Source organism: Trematomus bernacchii, unplaced genomic scaffold (genome assembly GCF_902827165.1).
Source record: "Trematomus bernacchii unplaced genomic scaffold, fTreBer1.1, whole genome shotgun sequence".
Classification (NCBI taxonomy): Eukaryota; Metazoa; Chordata; class Actinopteri; order Perciformes; family Nototheniidae; genus Trematomus; species Trematomus bernacchii.
In genome coordinates, this window is record NW_022987905.1 from 508251 (window position 1) to 534435 (window position 26185).

Sequence of the window (26185 nt, forward strand, 5' to 3'; positions counted from 1 at the left end):
GGCAGGGGTGGTTCTGCCTGAAAATATAAGTGTAAAATATGTACACTTCACTTGTCCTGATCAAATACCACACTGATCACTTCAGTTTATTTACATTTTTTCAGAGACATTCATATCGATGTCAATTGTCTAAACTCATCTTTGGCATTAGCAATATGTTGAGGATTCTGAAAGTTGAGGATAATACTTTAAAATGAAATGTCACTAGGTGGGACAACATTACTTTTCTGCTTTTATTGTTATCCAAACAATTTACAAAAAATACAAAAACAAATACAGAACACATTTAGGTATTTTCCAAGTTCTTTCTTGAAATATAATATTTGTAAAACATTTTCAAATAATGAGCTTAAAAAAAAGCTGTTACTGACAAGAAACTTAACCTGCTAAGGATCATGCTGTCTATAGTAAAACTTGAAATACAAATATAGACATTGAAAATAAATAGCAATAATCTAAGGAAACATATTTCTGAGGAATTGTACAGCATTATGGGTCTGACAAATAATACTGTATGACCTACAGGTGTCCAGCACTAATAAAAATAAACTTTTCTTTCTTTACTTTAACTGTTAAAGGACATCCCGCATCCCACATTTTTTTTTTTAGTTGCATATTTTCTTTGCAGGGAAAATGATTTTGTGAGTCACATCTCTTCAACTCTCAATTAACAGTTGAGAAAAGAATTGGTCCTCATGATGCGCATGACCTTCCTGTGGGTGTAGCTGTACTCGTACTGCAGGTTTCCATGGTAGAAATACAGGTATCCTGCAAGACAACACAATGGAATACAAATACAAATTAAGGAAAGCAGTATAAAGGTAGAGTTTAGTTTGTATGCTTTATTATACTGAAAATGTGATATTTGAAGCTTCATAATACCATATTGAATAGCAGCTGCGTCGACCTCGTCACCCATCCCAGGGAAATCTTGCTCAATGGATCGTGGGTAGCCGCTGTCCATGGTGCCTGCTGCTTCATCATAGCTGTGAATGACGAATACAAGCAAAAAATATTCATTTGAAATAATGAAATACAGAATTAAATGTGGTTCGATTGACATAATAATGAATATAATCGACACAGTTATAGTCATCACCGCTTACCTCCAATAATGCTCATCAGTGAAGAGCAAAGTTTTCCCAGTGTTTGTGATGTGAACAGCCGCGTCTATTTTCCTTATGTCCTTGGGAAGACCAAGCTTGTGTATGTACTTTGGGTAACCATCCACAAGGGTATATCCATTCAAAGCCCACATTCGGATCCCTGTTGAAACAAAGATATTTAGTACTTACCTAATATGTAATGTATAATAGCATTAAACAAGTATGCAAAACCCACCACTAAATATGATAACTATATCCTTCTCTGGGTTCTCGTATGCTGCGTCCACCTTGTTGGGGATGGACGGCCATGTGGACTTTATCAGTGTCTGCTCAGGCTCCGGCATCTGAGGGTGGAGACGCCAGTAGAATCTGCAACAGTGCAGCAAATAGCAAATTGAAGTTATCTACAATTTGCAAATCTCGATATAGAGAAATTAATTGAATCACAGAATATTCAAATATTTTCTCACACACACTCTAGTGGCCATATAGGTTATGAGTCTAGTTCTCAAACACCCTCTAGTGGTCATATAGGTTATAAGTCTAGTTCTCAAACACCCTCTAGTGGCTATATAGGTTATGAGTCTAGTTCTCAAACACCCTCTAGTGGTCATATAGGTTATGAGTCTAGTTCTCACACACATTACATCATTGCATTACATGAGTCTAGTTCTCAAACACCCTCTAGTGGTCATATAGGTTATAAGTCTAGTTCTCAAACACCCTCTAGTGGCTATATAGGTTATGAGTATAGTTCTCAAACACCCTCTAGTGGTCATATAGGTTATGAGTCTAGTTCTCAAACACCCTCTAGTGGTCATATAGGTTATGAGTATAGTTCTCAAACACCCTCTAGTGGTCATATAGGTTAAAGGTCTAGTTCTCACACACATTACATCATTGCATTACATGAGTCTAGTTCTCACACACTCTAGTGGTCGGATAGGTAATGGGTCTAGGCCTATAGTTTACGTATCTTTGTATTCTTTGTGTGTCTTACTGTACCTGTCTTTGAAGATTATGGTTTCTCCTCTGAGCTCTGTTACAGCATCAAAACTTAACATGGGGTCACATTTGTTTGGTGCGTCAGGCTTTGGCTTCACTTTCCTTTGGTTTGGGTTTGGGCCTGTGTTTGAAAATCTTGCATTAATATACATACTATTTGCATTACATTTTAAGACAATGGAAACCATTATGGTTTAACTTTAACTGCATTAAAGTTAGCTAGAGTTTTATCCCACCGTAGAGAGCTTGAATGCCTTCAATGTCATCCTCAGACAGTGGGAAGCCTTCAGAGTAGGAGTAGTTGGGGTACATCAGGGCGCCTGGATCTGTGGAGTGGGACATCCCGAGGGCGTGTCCCAACTCATGGGCCGCCACTATAAACAGGTTGTATGCTGCAGAACAAATATGTTCAGTATGTTAATCACGAAGACACAGTTGGTGACTAGTGTTCATAATTGTTGTATAATTCCTACCTGATGAATCTTTGGTCCAATTTTCATCCTCATCAAAGTGAGTGTCTCCGCCCATGCCTTGGCCCGGTGGGAATGCATGAGCAAGCAATCCATTGGGCCCATCGAAAGGATAATAGTCTCCATGCTCTACAGAATAAAGCATAGACATTTTCAAGATATGTTAGGGAGAATGCACACTTTTATAATATTTGAGTATGAGTATGTATTCAAATTATATGTTATATTCACCTAATGACCCGAAACTGATCATAATGTCAGCGATGCCCTCGCGCAGCTTCTTGAAGGTCAGCGGGGTGACATCAGACCAAACGTTCAGCGCATTGCGGATGGCTCTGTCTACATCAGCCTTCGGCAGATCTGGTGTGTAATTCAATATCCTGTAACATCAGGGGATAGACCACAAGGGAGCTTAGTGAATAACTCTGGGAAAACATTTTCTGTATAGTTGTTGTCCTTTATAACATACCTGAATGTGACATTGTTAGTTGGCCATTTGGGGTTTCGAGGGAAGTGGTTGTACTCCCCAATGTCGGGTACGCCACATCTGGGCTGATTCATCAGCTCCAAAGTGTTGTCGTCCAGATTCCCTGTCACCTTCAAAGGCAAAAGAGGTGGAAAAAAATGTGTTAGATAAGTACATGTGCTGCCAAAGTACAGATAATTTGACACCTTAAAAATGTTTAAGGTACATTTAAATTCTACACAAAGCATATGACCATTAAACACTCATAGTTACTAGCAATGTAAACACATGATGTTATGCAATACACGTTAATATATACAGTATTTTAAAAGTATCTTAAATTGGCTCAACATTGACAAACTACAAAATTACAAACAAAGTGATTTGTATTTGCTACTGATATAAAAACAGAATAATATTACACAACATCATTTTTAAGACACCTTAATTCGACTTTTACTCAAGTAAAGGACCTGAGTACGTTTTCCATCACTGCCAAAATGTTGCTATTACTACTAATGTTGCTAAAACCACATATAATCTTTAACACACATCTAGATCTGGTTACCTCGAGTTGGAAGAATCTCTGCATCTCCTTGATCTTGTTCTGAAAGGTACCTGAAGACTTCTGTCTACCCCGGAGACCAGCTGGAAGGCCATAGAATCGACGGAGGTAGTTCTGTTTGTTTAAAGAGAACAGAAGCTGAATGACATTTATAATGGATAGATGTGGATTACTCCAATCTAACACTGTGAAGTCTTGAGAGAAAAATATCCACTTGAAGCCAGGCTACCAGACTAAAAACATTAGAATTAGAGGGCTCAGGTCTTACCTCTGCTAAAAGCAAGTTGTCATTGTCCTCAGATGGCAGAGGCAGAGCAAAGGAGTGTGCGACCAGCGCCAGCAGCAGCAGAGCTATCATTGTTGTTGTCTCTGTGTTGTCCAAAGTAGTCAATGGGTCCAAGAAACTCTGACAGGCATTTATAGGACTTTGGTCCACTGTTTTTCAAAGGGTCCCAGTGATTCATGAAAAAGCACCTAGCCACTTCCTCCTTTTTTAAGAATGTGCATGTACATGTAAAACTGCAGTCACTGTGGTTTGAGTGTACTCCTTTGAACCAGCCTGAAATGTTTTGATTAAGCATTTCCTATTTCTCAAATTACCATGACTTATGGAGTTTGCCAATAGATTTACTGACAATGTCTATGAGGCAACATTTTACACTTTGAAGTTTTTATTTGTAAGAGAAAAACTAAACAAAGCAACCCACACATGTCAATCTATATTTAGAAAGGATGCCACCTTAGTAAGGATGTGACGTCATTAGTTATTATCTGCAAAGCTTCTTCAGGCGAAAAATAAATAAATAACCTATGACTATTTTTTATATATATCTGTTGTAATTTATTGTCTTTTATTGTGATTGTAGTAATGTGTTTTTATTACATGTACAGCACTTTGGCTCGACCAAAAATCGCTTTTAAATGTGCTTTATAAATAAAACTTGATTTGATTTGATTTGATGACCAACAAATTGGGCATATGGGGAATTCTTGAATGCACCTGCTGGTCTCATGATAGTCATTCTGTGTCTCGTTATTTTAGGTGAAGACTTTTTAGGATATGTGACTAACAAACTTGTTAAAATAAAGAAAAATATTACGATCAAAGTATGACCTTTATAATATATTTAATATATTGTTTCAATTTATTTATTTAATATTATTATCATTATTATTATTATTATTATTATTATTATTATTATTATTATTATTATGAGGGCCTTCGGAATAAGGTGATCTCTCTCAATGAATGTTCTGCATGAGTTTTGTCTGGTAATCATTTGATCCAGCTTTAGGTTTTTCCACTGTTGCTCGTTACCGTTATATGTGACTCATATGTTACGCAGAGCAGAACTAACAAATCCAATATGGGAATGATCATAGTTCTCTCAGTTATGGCGAAGTCTGCAAGAGGTTTGATGTACAGCACAGAAACCTACGACAAAATAATAAAATACTTAATCTTTCACTTAGTCCAATTTGAATATCTCAATAACTATCAGATAGATCGCCATTCATTTTTTTTACAGACAGTCATTGTGCCCAATACTTTTTGATAATCAACTGGTTTTACCTTTTTACATTTACTGATATATCGCAAAAACTATTATATGTATTTCCATGGAAATTAGTACAGGTTAATGGAGCCTGCAGGATGAATCCAAATGAGTTTGGTGATCCCTTAGCTTTCCATTGTAGCCCCATCATCAGGGAAGAACTTAAATTAGGTAAATAACAATTTTTATGACCAAATACCGCAGCAGTGATGACGTTCAAAATGATATTGAGCTTTAAAATACCTTAAAGACTATTGTTCCAGACAGGTTTGCAGGTCTCTGGCAGGTAAATACATGCTACCTTTACTGTGTCTCCTCCATCAGTGTCTGTCTCAGACAACAAGGTATATAATTATTTGCTCCTACCACAATAATGAAATGCCTTAACTTGTACAAAGACGAAAAAGGGTGATAAAAAACAATTGTTTACACTTTTCTGATCATTCACATAATGACATTGCCTATGCGAGTAATTTAAAATGTAGATACAAAAGCACTCTTTTTTTGTTGTCACAAAAGGATTTTACTCTTTGTCTTTCACAATGCTAGTCACCACTGACATGCTTCCAGAACATGTCTTATAATTGCAATGTTTAGGTAGGTATGAAACTTATGGTCAAAACTTAAGGTAGAGATCAAGCTGCTGCGCTGCCAGCAAAAACCAAAGCATTGTATCATCTGCATATCATTAGTGATATCATGTGTAATGTCTAACAAGCGTTTTGTCTAAACATTTCAGCATACTGTTCAGACAAGTATTTTTGGAATAACATCATTGCTTAGACGGTGGTTAACAGAGTGCTCCTGACTCACACCAGGGGAAGTAAGCAGCGAGGGGGATTTTTGTTGTTATTTTAATATGCCACAGACAAACACAAACACACATAAATATGGAAAAATAGACTTTAGTGATCCGTGTTTGGGCCTACTGGTGGTTGAATGATTGTAGTGCGAGGTGTTAAGTTTCACACCTTTAAACCACAAATGACTGAGTTGACCACTAAATTACATTTGTGAATAAGAGCATTATGTCAGGTTATGTTTTTTTTTTAATATGAATAAGAGATGCTCTTACTTCAGTCTCAAAGGAACAATATACAGCAATGCTACCAGACAAATAAGGCTGTAATGCTCATTACACATTGCAGAAACCTAAATGTCTGATGTTGGATAAAAAATTGAATTTCCTGGCAGGGCAAAACATTTTAAATACTGCGTCTTAGTGACGCCATAGGTAATGCCATGGTATTTATCCTCTCTCTAACAAGTGTTTTTGAACATTGAACATTTCCAGGTTCCGCTTGTAAATCCTAGCCTCACGTTATCAGGCGTAGCTCAACATCTATATCAGATAAAATATAATAGAGTATATCACAAGATCCTACTTGGTGGTTAGTTCCTTCGTTCTCTTCTGAGCATTTAATTGCTTCTTATTAGGATAGATCAGCACTTTGTTAACATCCAATCACCATTCCAGGAATTAATTTGATGGGCCTGCTTTTACGACCAAGCAGAAATGTCCCGCATCATGTCGGTAAACTGTTTTTCTATTTGGTGGTCATTGTATTTTGGCAAGGAAGATGCAGTTGCAGATGCAGATGAGTTGTCCAGGGATGACAGGAATTCTGTTGAAATCAACCACTTCCCTGCTGGTTCAGAGGAACGCTGCATGCACTCCAGAGCACAGCTTGATAAACAAGGATGACTTGCATCTTTACTTGGAACAGATTAATTTCCCTTTCACATAAGATGCTGGTTTTTAGTTTTGACTGAGCCCTTACAACTTAATGAAATAAACTAACAAAATAACTATTAATGTGCAAATCTATGTACATGTCTGTAACGCTTCAAACATGCTTCACCATTAAAGCCCTACAAATTAGGTACTTTTAACATATGCAAATGTAGTTCTTTTTTTTTAATTTACTTTTAAGAGTGACACTTTGTGATTGGGCTTTTAATGCCACCCTTTTCCATGGCAAAAAAGTATGCTAAATAAAACACTTAACTGTTTTGTGGTCAAAGAGTTAGGAAATCGTTTTTTTACACTTTTTTTCTTTTGTAACCGTTATATGCGTTTTTCTCTTGAATGTGTGTGTAATGTTGTTTAAAATGCTCTGCTTTAACTGAGAATTTAAACTTGAAGACTCTAAATGACTCAATATTTCGCATGAAGAGGCAGGATAAGAATATACCTTCATTGAAACCACCCTTAAATACAGTTTGACATCAACACACCTACATGTATTATACAGACATGGTCATTTGAGCCTATCAACACATAACCCAGCCATGCTATCTTCATAGCTGGCAAAGGTTTGGAACATGTATTGCAATTGTTATTGTACTAAAGTGTATATATGCAATATAACACAAAAAATGACATGGGTGTTTGGTGAGGAGCAAAGCAGCTTACAGTAAAGAGAGCCTTTAGATTGCACAGATGCTACTACTGAAACTGAAATTGAACCTAAGCATATTGTAAATGACCACATAAAATGCCATAAAGACCTTGAAATAACATGCTGAGTTGCTTCATTTGCAAAGCATCCGCAAAGATACAAAAGAGTCACTGTGGTCTAAATTCACTCAGTAACATGAGGAGACTGCATGTGCCAAATAGATACCACAGGAGGGCAGCAAAGATGTTTAAGAGAGGGAGCCCAGAAAACTCTCATCTCTATGATCCCCTGCATGTCTCTCATCATGCCCCACAACACAACCTCATGCTGATGTGCAACATTGAAATAAATAGAGCACAAATAACTTTGATATCAGGATTCTTTTCACAAAAACAAGTTTCAGCATTTTTTTAATGCTGTCTTATGTATGCTGTTACTGTTTTGGACTGTTTTGCACTGATGTTAAGAAGAACATTTGTTTTTCCTTGCAACAAATTGTGCAACTTAGGAAGTCTTACATGCCCATTCATTGTTTGAGTTTAATCTTATACATTCATTTTATTTGCATAATAACATCCAAGTTTAAATGAGTACCGACTACAAAGAATTAGTTTGGATGTGTAAGACTAGGGAGGTTGCCCTTTCCCCATCCTGAAGCACATGTGTAATTGGCTATATAAATAACGTTTAAATGTAATAACTTATATGGCATACATTTATACCAAAGTCAGATTTTTATAATATGCTGAACAGTGTCCTTAAAAGGGGCCCTGCTGCTTATTTATCAGGTTTCATATTTGTATTCTGTGTCTCACTTCACATGTTGCCATGCTTTAATGTTAAAAATGTCTCATACTGCCTGTGCTGCAGCACCTCTTTTCACCCTCTGTCTGAAACCAGAGCCCAGTCTGCTCTGATTTGTTAGTTGACTGGCTTTGTTGTGATTGGCCAACCGCTTAGAGATGTCCTGCTCCTTAGCCTATCATGTACAATGTGTTGGAGCGCTAGCCAATAGTAGCGTGAGTGTTACGTAGTGATGTCACTATGTTACGGATGTAAACAAAGGAGTCCAATTAAGTAATTTCTTAGGCAGGTGTGTGGGAGAGAAACTCCCACCCTAAGGGAAAACCCCAAAAAGCATAATAGGGCCCCTTTAAAGATGACAACACTTGTTTTAGTTATTTTAATACATTGTTAGATTGTCTATTTTTCAGTTGCCATGCCACAATTAACCGCTATAGGTGAATCAATACATTACTGATGTTCATTTCTGGTAATATTGTTTAAATATATGCATTTATTGTTCATAAATAAACACATTTGTCAGGTATTAAAAGCTCCACTTTAGTTGCTTTTGTACTACATTGAGTGTATTGTAGCACTGCATGAAGTAGTTTTATCATTACAGAAAAATATGCTCTCCAGGACAAATATTACCCATATTTCTCAGGTAGTAGTCCTGGTGTGTAACAGCTTTGTTACTTTGTCAAAGTTCAAAGTTCAAAGGTTGTATTGTCATATGCACAAAGCTACAGTGTAGAAATGGCAATGACATTCTTCTGACCTGAGCTTCTCCAACAATGCAACATATATAATTAAATATAAAATTACAAAATACAAAATAAAAAGTAGTGCAAAAAGTCTATATATACACATGTTAATAGAATATGGGATATGGGATATGTACAAGTCAGTGTCAAATGTATGTTTAAGGCAAAACAGAAATGTTCCTACGGGTTTAATTACCCCAGTGGTCTCGCAGCTTGTAACCTTGCAGTTCCATTGTGTCTCAGCAATCAATCCTGCCTTAAACAACTTCATTACCTCGTATGTACTCTGACCATAAAACCAAAGCGACAGAAATTCTTCAAGTCTTTCTATGAAAAAACACTCTGGAAAAACTTGTTCTGCCGAGGAATGCTGTTGGTTCCATAAAGCTCCCCAATGACCAATCAACTGTAATTGTAGCCTGAATGTACCGCAGCTCCACCCTTGCCAGTCTGTGCGGCCTGGCTGGCGGCCATTTTCTTTTTCGAAATGCCTTAAATCCACCCCTGCAATTTCAGCTCCCCTCTCAGCGAACTCTCTCATTGAAAGGCCTTACATGCATTTGCTGCTAAAACGGGACAATAATGGGCTTTGATGGGGTTATTTCGGTAGCCCTTGCAGATTGCGTGGGACTGAGCTGTGCCACCCAGCTGATTGTGTTGAGTCAGTCTGGAGGGAGTTTAGTTGAGGTTCCCCTACGGTAGCTCTGCTGAGGAAATAATTTACTTAATATCCGAGCCGCTTGTTTTTTTATGGTGGAAATATCAACATGTTTGTGTCGAACATACTCAATGTTACAGCACATATTGCAGAAAGAGGGATTTTCTTGCCTCATGTTTTAGTTTCACCGCTTGTTTGGGTTTATGTGTGAGTCAGCACATTGCACTCGAAAACTCCTGTTGTAAATGTTGCGTTATTATCATCACTTTTATGATTCTCAGAACAATGTCAATCTTTAATTGGGTTTAATTTGAAACCACATACTGAATACCTTATCTGTTCAGATCATTATTGGCGCAAACATGTCACATGACCAAAATTGTTCACGTCATTTCTTTCTTTTCTCATTTTGCTGTCCTTGGCTGCCTGAAAACCCCTCCCTAATTCCATGGTACTGTATGAGGCTTCCCTTGGATTTGTAAGCGGTATGAGTCACAATGACCATTTAAAAGGCTTCTCATTAACCAGAACTTCCATCTCCATGTGTTTAAACTGGACCACATACAATTCACGTATAGGTTTAAGTCTGTGAACTGCATGTCATGTTGCTTTCTTGTTTTGTCTTGGTCCTACTCATGCCCGGTTCTTGTTTTACGGCACCCACATTTATGTCGAGGCAAGAGAGCTCTCCTTCTGCAGAACCACAGGTTGACTTGAAGCTGGCCACAGTAAGTGCATCATTGCATGAGTTGCATTACAGATGTTTGAGAATGGACTGCATGTGACTTGATCTCTTTTACAATGGCAATTTAAAGGCATTTCTATTGAAGGAAGAAAATTGCAACAATTCGTAGTCGTCTGTGTGTGGGGTGCTGAGATAGTGGTTGTATTTATTTCATTTTTGTGTGGGTGGGGGGCGGAGGTAAGTAACTGCCTTTCCCTCTGAGTTCTTCGCACTGTTAAATTGCATGTTTTAGCACATTGTTTCAGCATTTTTCTTTTCTCCCTCCCTAATTATCTCTGTAGAGGGAATCGTACGGAAAAACCATCGGCATGTGATTCAATTTCCAATATTGCTTGCAAACAAGTTATTCAGTTTATTATGGCAGAGGATATACATTTTTATGAGACAGATGAAATAAACTATGTTGCTGTAAATCTGATCACCGAAGGGTGCAGATTTAAACGTGTATGTAAAAATTATAAACGAACCTAATGTCAATTGGATGGATGCAAAGTATGACAATAAGGTTTAATCCTCTGTTATGCATGCTGCAAGTAAATAACCAACCAAGGGAATACAAACATATACCTTGGCATTCATTTAGATGTGCAGGATATGTGATTTCAAATGTTCTGATACTGTAGGAATACCTCGAGCACTACTACAATCTGCAAGAAGAGCCTATGGGGCGCACAAAGCGGAGCCGGCCCTTCTTCACCTCCAAGGTGAAAGACATGCAGATATTCTTTGGGCTAAATGCAACAGGCGTGCTGGACTCAGACACCCTAGAGATAATGAGGAGCCCTCGATGTGGGGTTCCAGATGTGGAGGAGTACAGCCACCTCCAGGGAACACGATGGAACAAGAACATCCTCACCTACAGGTATCTGTGCAGATTTGAATGATTGTTAACAATCAAGATGCTATCAACCCATTTACTTGTGCAGTTGAATTCCAGTCTGAAATATATCTCTGTTAATGAAATATGAAGGCATGTTTGACCTGGACTGAACTGGCCAAATATATAACAGTCTGGAGTGCAAATCCTGCCAATACGTGAGAAACATTTAGAGGCAACAGGCAATAAAAACCTTTGGCAGAAATAGGGAATCACAGCTGTCACAAATGTTTGTGGTTTAAAGATTGTATGGTTTGGGATTTCTTCTACTGAGAGTTATTATGGGCTTGTTACAATGCCAAGGTCACCAGACATACTTGCACTTATAGACACTGTCTGGAAAATGCCTGTTCATTTTTTGAGACACGCCTGTTGGAATATAAACACAATAGATGCATATTGAAAAAGAAACAAAAAAAGGATATATAGCACGTAAAGATTTTTTGAAACTTTTGTGGCTCAAAAAAGTATTAAAAGTTGTTGTAAGGTTGTGATATCATCTGATTTGTTAGATTGATTTACGTATGGAGACACTCATCCTTGTTCGTTATGTTCATAGAAAAATGAGATGACTTGTTGCTGTTGCAGAATTGGCAGGTACACCAGAGATTTGCATCGCAACACTGTGGACTCTCTGGTTGAGTCAGCTTTCAGCGTTTGGGCCAGAGCCAGCAGTCTGACGTTTGTCAGGTCGCACACCCGCAACGCTGACATCATGGTGGAGTTTGTGACCTATGGTGAGTTTGCTTTCTGCTTCACACAGTGCATTTAACAACTTGAGTCACAGAATGACATTGGGCAGTTTTCAGTGTGTAAAAGACAATCGCATGGATTTGAACAAGTCTGTGCTTCTGTAGTTTAACTTCTAACCAAGACAGCGTCATCCGACACCTGTCTGCTGAACTCTAGACTCATTTAGACGATGTAAACAGAGGCCTGTAATTTTCTTTTCTCATTGTGTTCTCTGTGGGTTTCTATTTCATGTCTGGCCTTGAACATCTCATGAAGAACATGGTGATTTCTATCCATTTGACGGACCAAGAGGCACACTGGCTCATGCTTTCGGGCCAGGGCCTGGCGTTGGAGGGGACACACACTTTGATGATGCTGAGTATTGGACAGCAGGAGAGACAGGTATTGAGCTCAATCACACTGGTACCCCTCTATGATACTTAAAGATTGAAATAAGTTAATAGCCTTTTTTGTTGTGTTGTTGCAGGTATTAATCTGTTGGTGGTAGCAGCTCATGAATTTGGCCATGCTTTGGGCCTGAAGCACTCCAGAAATCCTGAATCATTGATGTACCCGACCTACAGATCCTCCAGTTCAGCCAACCTGTTATCCATAGAGGATGTAGTAAATATCAACGCACTTTACAGTAAACAATTTATATGTCTGTAAAACAAATCATACTTGAGGTACAGTCAGGTTGTGAAGCCAGAGCATTTTTTAATCAAGTGGAATCTGATATGTGTTAGGTCCAGTCAGAGGGAACCCAAATTACTTTTCGAGGTTGGGTTGGAGTTCTCAGAATAACCCCTGGCTGTCGGGGTCGCTGCTCCCTCAACTCATGCAGAACAAATGTGCTTCAGACACGACATTTGACGCGGTGTCCACTGTTGGGGATGCCACCTTCTTTTTTAGAGATAGGTACTGTATGTTGATTGTTCTCTCTCATCTTGTATTTACAAGTATCTACAGTATATTTCCTCTTCATTAAAAGCATAAATGTCCGTCTCTGAATCTCATAGTGTTTATTTACAACCAACTAGATACTGAATTGTGTCTTCTTTTTTGTGATGTTTTCAAAAATGTTTTCCCTCAAGATACCTCTGGATCAAACACATTGAGCAAGATGACATCAAAGAAGGTCTCATCACCAACTTTATGCCAAAGATTGAAACCAGCATCGATGCAGCCTTCTGGGTGCCTCGCAGATCCGCTGCTTACCTTATTCATGGTAACCAACTTGAATAATTCAGTGCGTAGAGCTAAACAATTTAACCTTTCATTCATCCAAATAAAACATCTTTGTCTTTCTTTGTTTGGAACAGAGTCCATGTTCTGGACAGTGAAAGGCTCTCTTGTGAGGGGAAAGCCTCGGGCACTAAGCCACTTTGGGTTTCCAGCCTGGGTCCAGGACGTTGACGCAGCAGTCCACATACCGAAAACTGGACGCACCCTTTTCTTTATGCAGGATATTTATTGGAGGTAAGGCAACCAAAGAGTTTGGGTAAACTATCCTTATCTCATGTTCTGTTGTTGTGTTTCCTGTTTTATTTTAAAGGTCAACCAAGAGGACATGGTTGCTCCACTTTTTTACAAACACATGGTCATCATGAGTTTACCAGTGCTTGTGACTCAAGTTGGAACCAATGATAGTGTTTTGTTCACTTGAAGGACCATTTCTACCACTACTTTAATTTGCATGCAATTAAGAACATTTTACTTAGCAAACAGTAAAATCTCTGCACTGCAGGTATGGGAATGCTCACGTTTTGCACTGTCGGATATATTATTTATTTCCCATCATAAGGTACGGTGGCCCGGAAGTGCAAGACACCACAGCATTTCACAAAACACCACAGCATTTCAGAAAACACAACAGCATTTCAGAAAACACCACAGCATTTCACAAAACGCCGCAACATTTCACAAAACACAACAGCATTTCACAAAACGCCGCAGCATTTCACAAAACGCCGCAGCATTTCACAAAACGCCGCAGCATTTCAGAAAACACAACAGCATTTCAGAAAACACAACAGCATTTCAGAAAACACCACAGCATTTCACAAAACGCCGCAACATTTCACAAAACACAACAGCATTTCACAAAACGCCGCAGCATTTCACAAAACGCCGCAGCATTTCACAAAACGCCGCAGCATTTCACAAAACGCCGCAGCATTTCACAAAACGCCGCAGCATTTCAGAAAACACAACAGCATTTCAGAAAACACAACAGCATTTCAGAAAACACCACAGCATTTCACAAAACGCCGCAACATTTCACAAAACACAACAGCATTTCACAAAACGCCGCAGCATTTCACAAAACGCCGCAGCATTTCAGAAAACACAACAGCATTTCAGAAAACACAACAGCATTTCAGAAAACACCACATTATTTCACATTGGACGGAAAGGGTATTCCTTTAGGGAGAACACTTCTTGTTTGTGATTGGACAGAGCCAGCCAGAGAAGCACTGCTGTGATTGGTTGTTTTTGCTGCCAGTCAAGAAATGACGCTTCGTGATTGGTCAGCACCCGACAGCGCAACATGTCCCAACACATCAACCGTTAGCTGTTAGCACACACTCAGAGCTCACAGCTCCTCATATCTGTTCAGAAACTGGACAAAAGTTAAACATGTACAAACCACAGACTGTCTATGACGTAGACAGTCTGTGGTTTGTACTTGTTTAACTTTTTTTTGTGAAATGCTGTTGTGTTTTGTGAAATGCTGTTGTGTTTTGTGAAATGCTGTTGTGTTTTCTGAAATGCTGCGGCGTTTTGTGAAATGCTGTGGTGTTTTCTGAAATGCTGTGTTGTTTTGTGAAATGCTGTGGTGTCTTGCACTTCCGGGCCACCGTAATAAGGAGAGGAAATCATCTTATATCATACATTGGCTAAAACAACATAACAACATGCATGTAGGGAGGCTGTGGCTCACTGGGTTGGTGGGCAAGACACTTCACCCCAAATTGCTCCTATGGGGATTGCCCACAGTATTTAGTTTATGTAAGTTGCTTTGGATAAAAGTGTCTAACGAGTGACACAGACTCAGATCTGACTTTAAGATTTAGTTTGCCTCACACAGAGAACTAACGGCTCATTTTAGAGTCATGAACAAATGTTTTTTCTCAGCTTTGAAAGAGGAATATATGATCATGAGTCATGACTTCTGACGAACGTTGTTTATATCGTGTCTTTTTCAGTTACAATGAAAACCGAAGGGTTATGGATTTTGGTTACCCAAAGTACATCAGCGAGGACTTTCCTGGAGTCAACACAACAATAAACGCAGCTGTCTACAAAGAGGGTGAGCCATTATACATATTACTCATTGTATCATATGATGGAAATGTTACTTGTTTGTCAATTTGAATGAATTCAAATCTAAAAATAACAGGTCATGTAACAGTATATGACCACGAGGCAAACTGGGTGATGTTCTGATTGGAAAGTGGAGTAAACTTGTCTAGAGTTAGTGTATTTCTGTCTGTAGCCTGATGGGACTTTTGCATGGTGTAATGTTTTTGGCAGCGCAGGGATGCTAATTAACATGCAACATCAGCTGAGTGTAGTTAAGCTTTTACAGAGCATGTGGTTCCCCTCTGTGATTTAAACTGTATCATTTAACCACTTTACCACTTACGGCTTTCATTTCATCTACTATCATTTCAACTGTGAGCAAAAGTGGATATTTAAGTTCAGAAAGGTGCTCATCATCATTATTATCGACAACAAACAGCAACAACATTCCAGAAAATGCAAAATGATATAGGACAAATATGTGAATTACTAAGCAAGCATCCTAAAAAAACTTTTCCTCATCTCAGGTTTTGTCTACTTCTTTGACGGACCACAAGTCTACAAATACGACTACACCCAGAAACAAGTTGTCGGAGTTGAGAAAGCAAATTCCTGGCTTGGATGTTGAAATACTTTGAAACCATGAACACGCTTTACCTTAATTACCTGAAAAGACCTTGAGTAAATGAAAAATAGAGAATAAAAAAAACCCACTGTTTTTGGTCGTATTTTTTCAAAATAAAAGAAATAAAAACCAAACCTCATATAACCTGTGTGTGGTTTGTATGTATCCCACAGTAAAATGCCTCCAGCATCAGAATTTATGGTTTGTTTCTTTAAATCCTTTTTTATCAGATCTGCACATCACTGTGGTGGAGACTGATATTATAAGTGTAAATTAGGTATGCCTCACTAACGCCTGCAGGTTTTGACTTGACTGAAAAGAAGCTACAGAATTCACAAATAACATGTTCGGCTTCTGGTTTATATACGACAAAACACACTGTGCTCACACGTATTTCCCCATTATAGACAGAAAGCCTAGACACATTATGGAGACATTTCATTGGGAGGTTTTAACCACAAAACCTCCAGAAAATTGGGGCAGGTAGACCCAGCTGTATAACTAGCAGGATTGTGCGCTTTTGTGCCATGTGATTGCCCAACAACCCCAAGAATACACCCATATAAAAAAGTAAAGCCTTGTAGAAACGTGCATTTAAAACATGGACTTGTTCTGGATGTGGATACCTGTTTTGGGCTCTCTGATTTTTGCGGAAATCTTGTGGAGTCTACCCATCGATCGGGATCAGTGGCCGAGGCCTCAGGATGTGGAGCTGGCTGAGGTTTGTGGCAGACGACTGAGATTATACTCAACACATATCACCATTTCTGCCCCAATGAAATTGTATTTCCTAATTAAATGAAATGATGACATGTGAACATTGTTGTGCAGAATTGCTTAGGTTGAACTATTCAAACTGAAGCACTGTTTTGATACAATGCTGTATTTAAATGTGTTTAGTGTCCATTTGATTTGCCTGCTTCCATTAAAAAGCGGTTGCTTCAACTTTCTTACTGTTGATATTTTAATCTGGATCAAATAGTTTTCACATTATAAATGCTTGTTAGGGAACTGTAAATGTTGTTTAAAAAAGGCAAACTACTTTCATGACACAAGTCACTGAAACTAATTAGTTAACTGTCAATGCATGTTGAATCACTTCCTGGTTTTGTGCCTCTAAAGAAAAGGGCAACCTTTAAACTCACATCAAAAAGACATTGTTAATCGAACACAGTACCATACCAGAGAGAAAACTGCAGCGCAAACGTAATTTACAGATATATTTAATATATCTCGTCTGAGACCTAAGCCTCCAGATCTGAACTTTTTTCAACAACAGGGCTACCTCAGGCGGTTTTACAGCCTGAACCCCAGAGGCAGAGTTTCAAGAAGGAGTATCAGGTCCACGTATGCCATGGAGGAGAAGATCAGAGAAATGCAAAACTTTTTTGGTTTGAGAGAGACGGGTGGTCTGAATCCTCACACCCTGAATGTGATGAAGAAGCCCCGGTGTGGTGTTCCAGATGTGGAAAACTTCAGCTTTTACCCTAGAAAGTCTAAATGGAAGAATCACACCATCACATACATGTGAGATGTTTGTTTTTTTACTGGAATATTATACAATACACATTTTATTGTTGATTTGTTTTCAGATTACATTTTGCCAAGTAGTGACTATAAGCAGCTGCGGATTTAGTTTCATGTTTGTGCGTCTGTCTGTGGAACTGCAGGATATCCAAATACACTCCGGACATGAAGAGAGAGGATGTGGAAAAGTCCTTTCGCTCAGCGCTAAAGTTATGGAGTGATGCAGCACCGCTGAAGTTCATCAAAGTCAACTATGGCAAAGCTGATATAGTCTTCAGCTTCGCACGCAAAAGTAAAACTGAAAACCACTTCTGAAGAATACTTATGTTTATTACAACTGAGTTTAAATGATTGTAAATTAAAATACCGCAAAAGAAAGAGAGGAAAAAAGCACATTAGATTGAAGTCATGTTTAATTTGTGTGACAAAGTGTCTTTTCTGTTGCAGCTCATGGAGATTTCTTTCCCTTTGATGGACCCCGGGGTGTGCTGGCTCATGCATTTCAGCCAGGAGAGGGGATAGGAGGGGACGTGCACTTTGATGAGGACGAAACTTGGACGGCGGGGAGGCAAGGTTTGTCAATATGTAACGCAAAATATGTTTAGCTTCTCGTTGAGGATAATCAAAATTCTTTAAAAAGAAAATAAGAACAGAAGTATACTCAAGTACTGTATTTAAGTTCACAAGACAGGTACTTGATTATAGTATTTCCTTGTTATTCTATGTAAACTACAATTTTGGTTACTTTTTTTATAAAGATTGCATACAATAGCTTAAACATAAGGTTGGGTGTATATTTTTATTGCATCGTCTATTACTACAATTATAAATTAATCCATACATAAAAGTTATCCAATATATCATATGACACAACTATAGGGGCCATTTCCATCGTGATGATTACTTTTGGTGCTTTGAGTTCATTTTCCTAACAATACTTTTACTAACTGTAAGTACAATTATGACTGCAGGATATTTCCTTTTTTTAATTTTAGTATTTCTACTTTTCCATTCAATTCTAAACCACAGTTGGAAGCAAACAGCTGTTGTGCTGATTTTGTTGAAACTGTAAACACCTTACACTAAGGGTAACAGTAGGTGTTGCATGTGCCTTTGACAGTGAAAAACTACTGGGACGTAGCCAAACATGCAACATTCTTGAATGTTTCAAACCCGCGTAAAGCAATTTTCTGTGTGGATTTGCCAGCCAGATGAACTAACAGGACCTTTCTGTCCCTGGGTTTCAGGTTACAGCCTGTTTGCAGTTGCAGCTCATGAGCTCGGCCACTCGCTGGGTTTGACTCACTCAAAAGACCCCTCTGCTATCATGTACCCCAACTACAGAATTCACAGCAGTACGCAGTATTCTCTGTCCAAAGACGATGAGCTTGGGATCCAAGCGCTGTACGGTGAGGAGCAAATAAAATTGCGGAGTGATAATTTGCACAAAATACCATATTTAATGGATTATTTCTAAATGTTTCTTAGGAAAACCAAAAGGAAAAGTGGAAACAGAACCAGCCCCTGAAAAATGTGGCCCCAACTTTTCTTATGATGCAGCAGTTATGATTGGAAAAGAGATTGTTTTCTTTAAGGACAGGTACAAAATATACAATATATGTTCTATTATTTGCTTTACATGTTTAAACATCAATTAAGTCTGCTTATTGTTTCAACTTAGGTACATGTGGATGAGAACAACGCAGACAACTTATTGGAATCGCCTGAGAGAAAGCCACAGCAGCACATATTTACCCAGCATCAGTTCTCACGTGGATGCCGCTTATGACATCCCTGCCAAAGGCGTGGCGTACATATTCACTGGTACGGTAATGGACAGTCTGCAAATAATCACTTAGGCCTTGTCAGCATGACATGGCTATATTTCCAGAGGGGGGAAACACAGTTCGCTCAAATTACAACCTTGTGCAACTTAAGTGTTGCAGTTCATGCAAGAGGCTCATTGAGTTTGGCAGCGCTTTGTGGTATGTTGCTGTTTTTCATAGTGTCCTAAAAATGCAGTGACACGGCTGTGTTTTTCCAGGTCATAAGTATTGGGGTGGTTCGACAGCTTAAGATGAAAAGTCACGCCCGCTCCATCCATGAGTACGGCTTCTCCTCCAGAGTCAAGCAGGTTGACGCTGCCGTGCATATCAGCGAATATGGGAAAACTGTCTTCTTCATTGGAGAGTTTTATTACAGGTAATCCATTTTTTCTAATGGAAATTTGCTTCCTATTGCAAAATTATGTATCTATCCCCCTAGGACTGTACATATATTGCCAAATCAAAGGCAGTATATCCGTTTGTATTACTATTATTAACATACCAGCCAATTGATCAGATGGAAGTTTACATTAAAGCTTCCCTAACCCTAACCCTATCCGCTTAAATTGCATTCAGCTGTCACATGATTGATGATGAAGCAACAGTCAATGCATCTGTTTGATCAAACTTCAGGTATGATGAGCTCAAGAGAAGGATGGACCCCGGCTTCCCCCGACTGATCCAAAAAGACTGGCCTGGAATTCCTAAAAGGGTCGACGCTGCCTTTAAGTTAGATGGTAAACAAAAAGGAAACATGGGCAAGGTTTATGGTCATGAACTTTGTATAATGTGGACCTGAGCAACAAATAGAACACGGCTGAAATAGAACTTGTAATTTCTTGTTTACACCGTGTCTAGGTGGTGGGTGGGGTTCACCGCACTGGACACACTTTTTTACTGAAAGTACCATTCACCCCAGTTACAGAACAATACATTTCTCAACTAGAAAATCCTGTGTTCACCCCTGTTTTATTTTCTTATTACTCTTCATCCATCCTTTTTATTCCATTCCATTGCAATGTAAAACGTTTTTTATTTTTTTTAATATTTTTTCTAGTTCTCTATATGTGTTTTAATTGTTGTTTTACTTTGATGTATGCACCATGACACCTAGTCAAATTCCTCGTAAGTGTAAACCTACTTGGTAAAATGATTCTGATTAACTTTGTTAACGTTTAATTGAATTTATTTTGAAACATGAGAAAATAACACACTTCTTTTACAATGTTTTGTTCACAGGTAACATCTTCCTCTTCAGTGGGGCAAAATCCTACCAGTACGACTTCAGACAGACACGAGTGATGAATACAATTTCAGCAAACTCTTGGCTAGGATGTTAATACATTGGTAAATTACTAATAATTCATACTTTATATAGTTGAGAATGCTTATTAAAGTTAATAAAGCGATAAATAAGTATCTTGTATCATGTATTTGACTGAATTGTTTATTTTGTGGTGCATGTCTTTACCTGTGACATTTATATATATTATGTGCAAGGATGGACAGTGCTGATAACTTAAAATGTGAATATGAAATGCAAAGTGTATACTTTTATTAATGGATTATTGTCTTCAGATGAACATTCAAAATGTACCTTCAATACTGAACAACACTTAAAAACCTCATAACTACATGTTGTTAGTGTGAACGTGACTTTGTTGTAAATCTGAGTATATGGACAGGATGTGTATCTTATTAACTGAACTCATTCAAATATATATTTTTCAAAAATATCATATGCTTTGGCAAAACATAGTAATTTCATCGTTGCTCTTTCAGGCAAGTGTGAAAAAGCCAAGTCAGAAAAACTTGACACTTAAAAGATTTGCATTAGAATCTTAACTTTTCATATTTTGGAAAAAAGTTATATTATTAACAAAACCCGGTCGTGTTTCATCGTTTTGTATTATAAAATGTTTCTAAATGCATTAAAGGGTTTCAGCTGGTGGTGGTGAAGTTAATTGTTACTGCTACTATTTGGTAGTTGATTATGCTTTACAACAATAGGCTATCATTTGGTTGGTCATTATTGGTTTTGAAAAATATATTTTGCAAAAAAAAAACATGAAAACAATTACAGCTCTGAAAAAAAAGAATCAACTTCAGTTTTGAAGGTTAAGTATAGCTTAAGTTGCCTTGCACAGACTTCAGCAACAGATAAGGTGGACAGAAACATCATTTGCACCGACCTCTCTGCTTATGTCTGTTTGACTAAAAAATGCACACTTTCTTACCAACAAAGAGAGAAAATGACTGGAAAAGTAAAGGACAGGTGCTTAACCTAAGTACTGTACTCTTGATAATACAATGTGAGGTACTTGAGTATTTACATGTTATGGTATTAGCTTCCCCAAAATGCGGTCAGAGGTAGTTCCAGCCTCCATTAGTGGACTTTAGTCGAACATCACGCTCATGTTTACTCAGCAAACTGGACTGTGGTCCCTTAACATCACAGGTTTTCTAAAAGTACATACAAATACGGTAAACAACAAAATGTTTCACCCAAATGCATTTTTTTGTGTGTTATGGCGACAATTTTACATTTCAATGTATTCTTTGGATAAATAAGCGGCAGTTTAAATGTGTATATTCCTGCTAATTTTTGGCAGAATTTAAAATGAATAACTGGACAAATCAGTGTAATCTAACTGAGACCCTCAAATGTAAGTTAGGGTTTGATTGTGGCCAATAAACAAATGAATTTTCACTGTAATTTATTCAATACTCTTGTTTACTGCACTGTGCGCATGTAACAAATTAATCGAACGTAAGCTAAATCATATAAGGTGTGAAGAAACGGTGTCAGAGGAAAATGAAAGCATTTAATTAAAAGTAATACAATTGATAACAGAAGCATAAAAATATTTAAACCGCTTCAGTTAAATTGATCATATCATCTCCTCCCACTGTGTTATCACTGTGTACTCCCTCCCTCCTCTGGCAGAGGGGCTTGTCTTTCTAGTGGAATACACAAAGGGACACTTTGTACCCTAATTCAGCATACATCAGAAAACTACGAACCTCCGACTGAGAGTGGATGGAGAGAAGAAAACATTTCAACAATATGTCTGTAGTTGACTTTTTTTGGATAGTGCTACTGGGTTGTTTTGCCTTGTGTCATGCAGCACCTACAATTGCGCCAACAGTTTCACCAGTGGAGGAAAACCTGGCAGAGGTAATTTCGTAATAGTATCCTGCGTTAACAATCAGAACTAGGAACTGGCTGAAATAACCAGGGGATAACAGGGGAGCACTTTGCATTCAAATAAACTGTAGTGGTTGCATGTTGCATGTATTTACATTCAAATAGGCTCTGACATTTAAATGAAATGAAATATGAATGACTTGCAATAAAATCCTCTTCCTTCTCCTGGTATCAGGATTACATTTCTCGGTTCTACGCTGACGTTGGGATGACAAACTCCACACTACGAAGAGCTGTTAAGAGCAATTTCAGTCAGGATCTACAGGTCATGCAGGCTTTCTTTGGCCTGGAGGTAATTACAATGAATGAAAGCTATGACTTCCTGTAATCCAAAAAAATATTACTGCTCAAAATTGGCTAATGGTTTAATTTAGAAATCATATGGCAAATCATCACTCTGTATGAGATAATATATTTGTGTTTACTATTTCACACCACCATCCGTCTTTAGGTGACTGGAGTCATGAATAATGAGACTATGACTGTAATGAAGGAGCCCAGGTGTGGTGTGTCGGATATCAGCCGATATGGACACTTTAGTGGGAGACCCAAGTGGGAGAAGAGGCTGATTACATACAGGTAACTGGAAGTTATTTCGGAGGAGCTGCATGCTATTATTGTCAATACTTTTGTGAATGAATAGTTTTTGTGGTGGTTGACTATAATAATAAAGATTATGATTTGAACAGGATCACTCAATACACTCCAGAACTGACCCAGAGTCATGTGGATTCAACCATCGCTCAGGCCTTCCAGCTGTACAGCGATGTCATCCCACTCAACTTTAAGCAGGTCTACAGCGGTAATGCGGATATCATGATCCTTTTCAAGGGTGGATGTGAGTCTGAATTGAACAAGACATTCTTAAAACCTCAAGCTGATCAGTATGTGAATCCTTTTATTTAGACTCACTAACACTTGATTAAATTATCTTCATTGTCCTATTTCAGATCACGGGGACTTTTACCCTTTTGACGGGGCGGGTGGAGTCTTGGCTCATGCTAACTCTCCTGGACGGGGTCAGGGAGGGGACACACACTTTGATGATGATGAAACCTGGACTCTTAGCTCAAGAGGTAAATACAATACATGTTATTAAAGCTGAAGCTGAAAACAGTTTGGGGCTTGAGGATATCACCTTGCCAAACTGAATTTCTGGATTTATACTTACTTATAGAAGAGACATGATAAAATAAGTAAATCTACTGTATAGAAAATCGTCAAAATCTGATATGTCTGACATTGTATTTTTCTGTGTTTAGGTGTGAATCTTCTGCTGGTGGCAGCCCATGAGTTTGGCCATGCACTTGGCCTGGATCACTCCAGGAACAGAAGGGCACTTATGTACCCCACCTATCGATATGTCAACACTAATGGGTACAGGCTGCCCGATGATGACAGGCGTGGGGTTCAAGCCCTATATGGTGAGCAAGGAAACAACATTATTGTCAGATTAAAATAAGATGAGAACATCTTTATAGCCTCTATTTAAAGATCAGTATTGCAAAACAAAAGCCAAGATGGATTTTTTTACTTGGGTTTTATCTGAGCTACATGACAGAATGCTCTTTTTAACCAGTAACCAATGGACCTATTAATGAATGGCTTGTGGTTTTGTTTGCAATTTTTCTAATTCCCGTTTCCATGAAATGAGGTTCAACGGCATGGGAATTAAACTGAATCCATTTTATATTCATTGTGGTTTGTATGCTTGACAAGCAGGCTGAACATGAGCCCAAGCCTACATGTTCCTAAAAGTGCTTTTCACTCTTATTTTTTGAAAGTTGATTGCTTTAAGAGAACCCTAACCCTAACCCTAACCCTAATCCATCCCTCAGGCAGTCGTACACCAGTGCCAACAACAGCACCGAAACCTAAACCGCCTCCTGGTCCGGACCCTGGACCAGAGCCAGAGGAACCAACAGAGGATCCAGAAGACCCTCTCCCCAACCCCAGAGATGAGCAGTGCAGCCGAGAGCTGGTGTTTGACGCTGCTACCTCTATCAGGGGAGACCTCTTCTTCTTTAAAAATGGGTACATTTTTTACGATTTTATGATAATCCTTTTTATGTGGGAGTTACATTAATACATTTCTATTAACATTTCAATTTACAATCCTTGCTAGATACTATTGGAGGAAGAGTTCAACTCTCAGTGGAATCCGTTTAACGAAAGTGAGTACAAAATGGTCACAAATCAACTCTGTCGATGCTGCATTTGAAGTCCCAAACAAGGATGTGGTGTGTCTTTTTGAAGGTAATTCAAAGATTGTTAGGCCTGCATGTTAAATATACTCAATACTGTTCATTTAAGCTGTCTATGAAACGACATGAATAACCTACAACTGTTTCTCTACAGGTCGTCAATACTGGTGCATTAGGTCTTATGCAAAGACAATCATTTCAGGGTATCCAAAGCCTCTTACAAACCTTGGCCTGCCCTCTTCAGTCAGTAAGGTCGATGCAGCTGTCTATGTGCCAACTACTGGAAAAACACTCATATTTGTGAAAAACCTGTATTGGAGGTGAGTGTTGGTCATGACCAAATCCAAATGGTCTTTAGTAGCTGAGTACTGTATATAAATGACTATAAACACAGATAAGTGAGATATGTATTGCGTATGGGTACACACCTACACAGTTTTTGTTAAAGTCCCCCTGTTCTCCCTTGCAGTTATGATGAGAGAAGAAACCAAATGGACTTTGGATACCCACGATCAATAATTCTGGATTTCCCTGGCATAGGCTCTAAAGTTGATGCAGCCTTTGAGAATTATGGTGAGAAATTATATTCACTCAACCAATCACAATCTGTATTAATTTGACTGATTTGTTTGACTGTTTCACTTATTTACTTGTTGAGTGTGAGGAGAAGACTGTTATCACTCCACATTGTCCAGGGTTACTATTGGACTTACAGTTATTATAATATTGAAAAACATAGGAAGACATATGAAAACCCATTCACCATTACAGTTTGATAAAGTGACAGTAATTAGTATAACACAGACAATTTACACATTTTTGTTTACAGCTTTTATTGTTGGCCCAAACAAATTAGTTACCACTGCCTTAAGTGCAACACTTCCATATAAACTACATCTTCCTTTCCACAGGATATCTATATTTCTCAGATGGCCCCCGGCAGAGTGAATACAACCTGCCCTACAAGACAGTGATACGTGTACTGCTCAACTACGGCTGGCTCAACTGTTACTGAGAACTCACAGACAACAGATCAATGTCTAAGATGTGCTTGCTGCCAGCATATTATGAACAAATAAATGACCTGAATAACAATATTTTACATTTTTATGAAGTGGGGAATCAATTTTGCAGAAATGTAACTATTGCTTGGCTGATGCAAAGAGAAATGATCTTACTGAGTGGATATTAATAAGGAATGTAATGACGGGGAATTGTTAGACATGTTTATTTATTTCACTGATGCGTAATTGTGCCATTGTGGGTGTAAAATATGTGGTTTAAAGTTGTTCTATGAACACATCCCATGGTTAAAATAAACAATTGTACCCTCAAGTCATAACAGGGCTACACTGAG

At 38.3% G+C, this 26185-nt stretch overlaps 4 protein-coding genes across 4 annotated transcripts; 3 read left to right on the plus strand and 1 right to left on the minus strand.

The window, feature by feature from the left end:
- Positions 1–338: 338 nt before the first annotated feature.
- Positions 339–3977, minus strand: mmp13b (matrix metallopeptidase 13b). The gene is made up of 11 exons (XM_034114838.1): positions 3881–3977; positions 3616–3726; positions 3051–3178; positions 2813–2961; positions 2585–2710; positions 2348–2503; positions 2112–2232; positions 1342–1475; positions 1107–1266; positions 883–986; positions 339–768 (listed from the first exon to the last, which is right to left on the minus strand). The coding sequence occupies exons 1-11, from the start codon at positions 3968–3970 to the stop codon at positions 668–670; spliced, it is 1380 nt and encodes a 459-aa protein (XP_033970729.1). The 5' UTR covers positions 3971–3977; the 3' UTR covers positions 339–667.
- Positions 3978–10226: 6249 nt separating this feature from the next.
- Positions 10227–16151, plus strand: mmp20b (matrix metallopeptidase 20b (enamelysin)). The gene is made up of 11 exons (XM_034114762.1): positions 10227–10263; positions 10364–10506; positions 11147–11385; positions 11989–12137; positions 12409–12534; positions 12620–12778; positions 12879–13050; positions 13227–13360; positions 13455–13611; positions 15342–15445; positions 15966–16151. Exons 1-11 carry the CDS (start codon positions 10227–10229, stop codon positions 16064–16066), a joined length of 1521 nt encoding a protein of 506 aa, XP_033970653.1. The 3' UTR covers positions 16067–16151.
- A 513-nt stretch (positions 16152–16664) lies between these two features.
- On the plus strand, positions 16665–26170 carry LOC117470169. Its single transcript, XM_034114763.1, has 21 exons — positions 16665–16784; positions 17343–17590; positions 17734–17882; positions 18038–18163; positions 18838–18999; positions 19079–19190; positions 19272–19419; positions 19635–19792; positions 20050–20153; positions 20656–20714; positions 22454–22594; positions 22800–22916; positions 23076–23203; positions 23314–23462; positions 23575–23700; positions 23887–24048; positions 24463–24658; positions 24750–24880; positions 24983–25148; positions 25298–25401; positions 25740–26170. The coding sequence occupies exons 1-21, from the start codon at positions 16665–16667 to the stop codon at positions 25841–25843; spliced, it is 2910 nt and encodes a 969-aa protein (XP_033970654.1). The 3' UTR covers positions 25844–26170.
- On the plus strand, positions 19594–21044 carry LOC117470135 (matrix metalloproteinase-18-like). The gene is made up of 3 exons (XM_034114703.1): positions 19594–19792; positions 20050–20153; positions 20656–21044. The coding sequence occupies exons 1-3, from the start codon at positions 19668–19670 to the stop codon at positions 20754–20756; spliced, it is 330 nt and encodes a 109-aa protein (XP_033970594.1). The 5' UTR covers positions 19594–19667; the 3' UTR covers positions 20757–21044.
- Positions 26171–26185: the final 15 nt, after the last annotated feature.

Coding starts and splice junctions, on each gene's coding strand:
- LOC117470135 (XM_034114703.1), top strand. CDS start 19,668: ATGAAAAGTCACGCCCGCTCCATCCATGAGTACGGCTTCTCCTCCAGA. Junction 19,793..20,049: donor ATTGGAGAGTTTTATTACAG/GTAATCCATTTT, acceptor ATCAAACTTCAG/GTATGATGAGCTCAAGAGAA. Junction 20,154..20,655: donor CGCTGCCTTTAAGTTAGATG/GTAAACAAAAAG, acceptor TTTTGTTCACAG/GTAACATCTTCCTCTTCAGT.
- mmp20b (XM_034114762.1), top strand. CDS start 10,227: ATGGTACTGTATGAGGCTTCCCTTGGATTTGTAAGCG. Junction 11,386..11,988: donor AAGAACATCCTCACCTACAG/GTATCTGTGCAG, acceptor TTGCTGTTGCAG/AATTGGCAGGTACACCAGAG. Junction 12,535..12,619: donor TTGGACAGCAGGAGAGACAG/GTATTGAGCTCA, acceptor GTGTTGTTGCAG/GTATTAATCTGTTGGTGGTA.
- mmp13b (XM_034114838.1), bottom strand. CDS start 3,970: ATGATAGCTCTGCTGCTGCTGGCGCTGGTCGCACACTCCTTTGCTCTG. Junction 2,711..2,812: donor GATCAGTTTCGGGTCATTAG/GTGAATATAACA, acceptor TTTATTCTGTAG/AGCATGGAGACTATTATCCT. Junction 2,233..2,347: donor AGGCATTCAAGCTCTCTACG/GTGGGATAAAAC, acceptor TTTCAAACACAG/GCCCAAACCCAAACCAAAGG.
- LOC117470169 (XM_034114763.1), top strand. CDS start 16,665: ATGGACTTGTTCTGGATGTGGATACCTGTTTTGGGCTCTCTGATTTTT. Junction 19,000..19,078: donor TGGGATCCAAGCGCTGTACG/GTGAGGAGCAAA, acceptor AATGTTTCTTAG/GAAAACCAAAAGGAAAAGTG. Junction 23,204..23,313: donor AAGAGGCTGATTACATACAG/GTAACTGGAAGT, acceptor TGATTTGAACAG/GATCACTCAATACACTCCAG.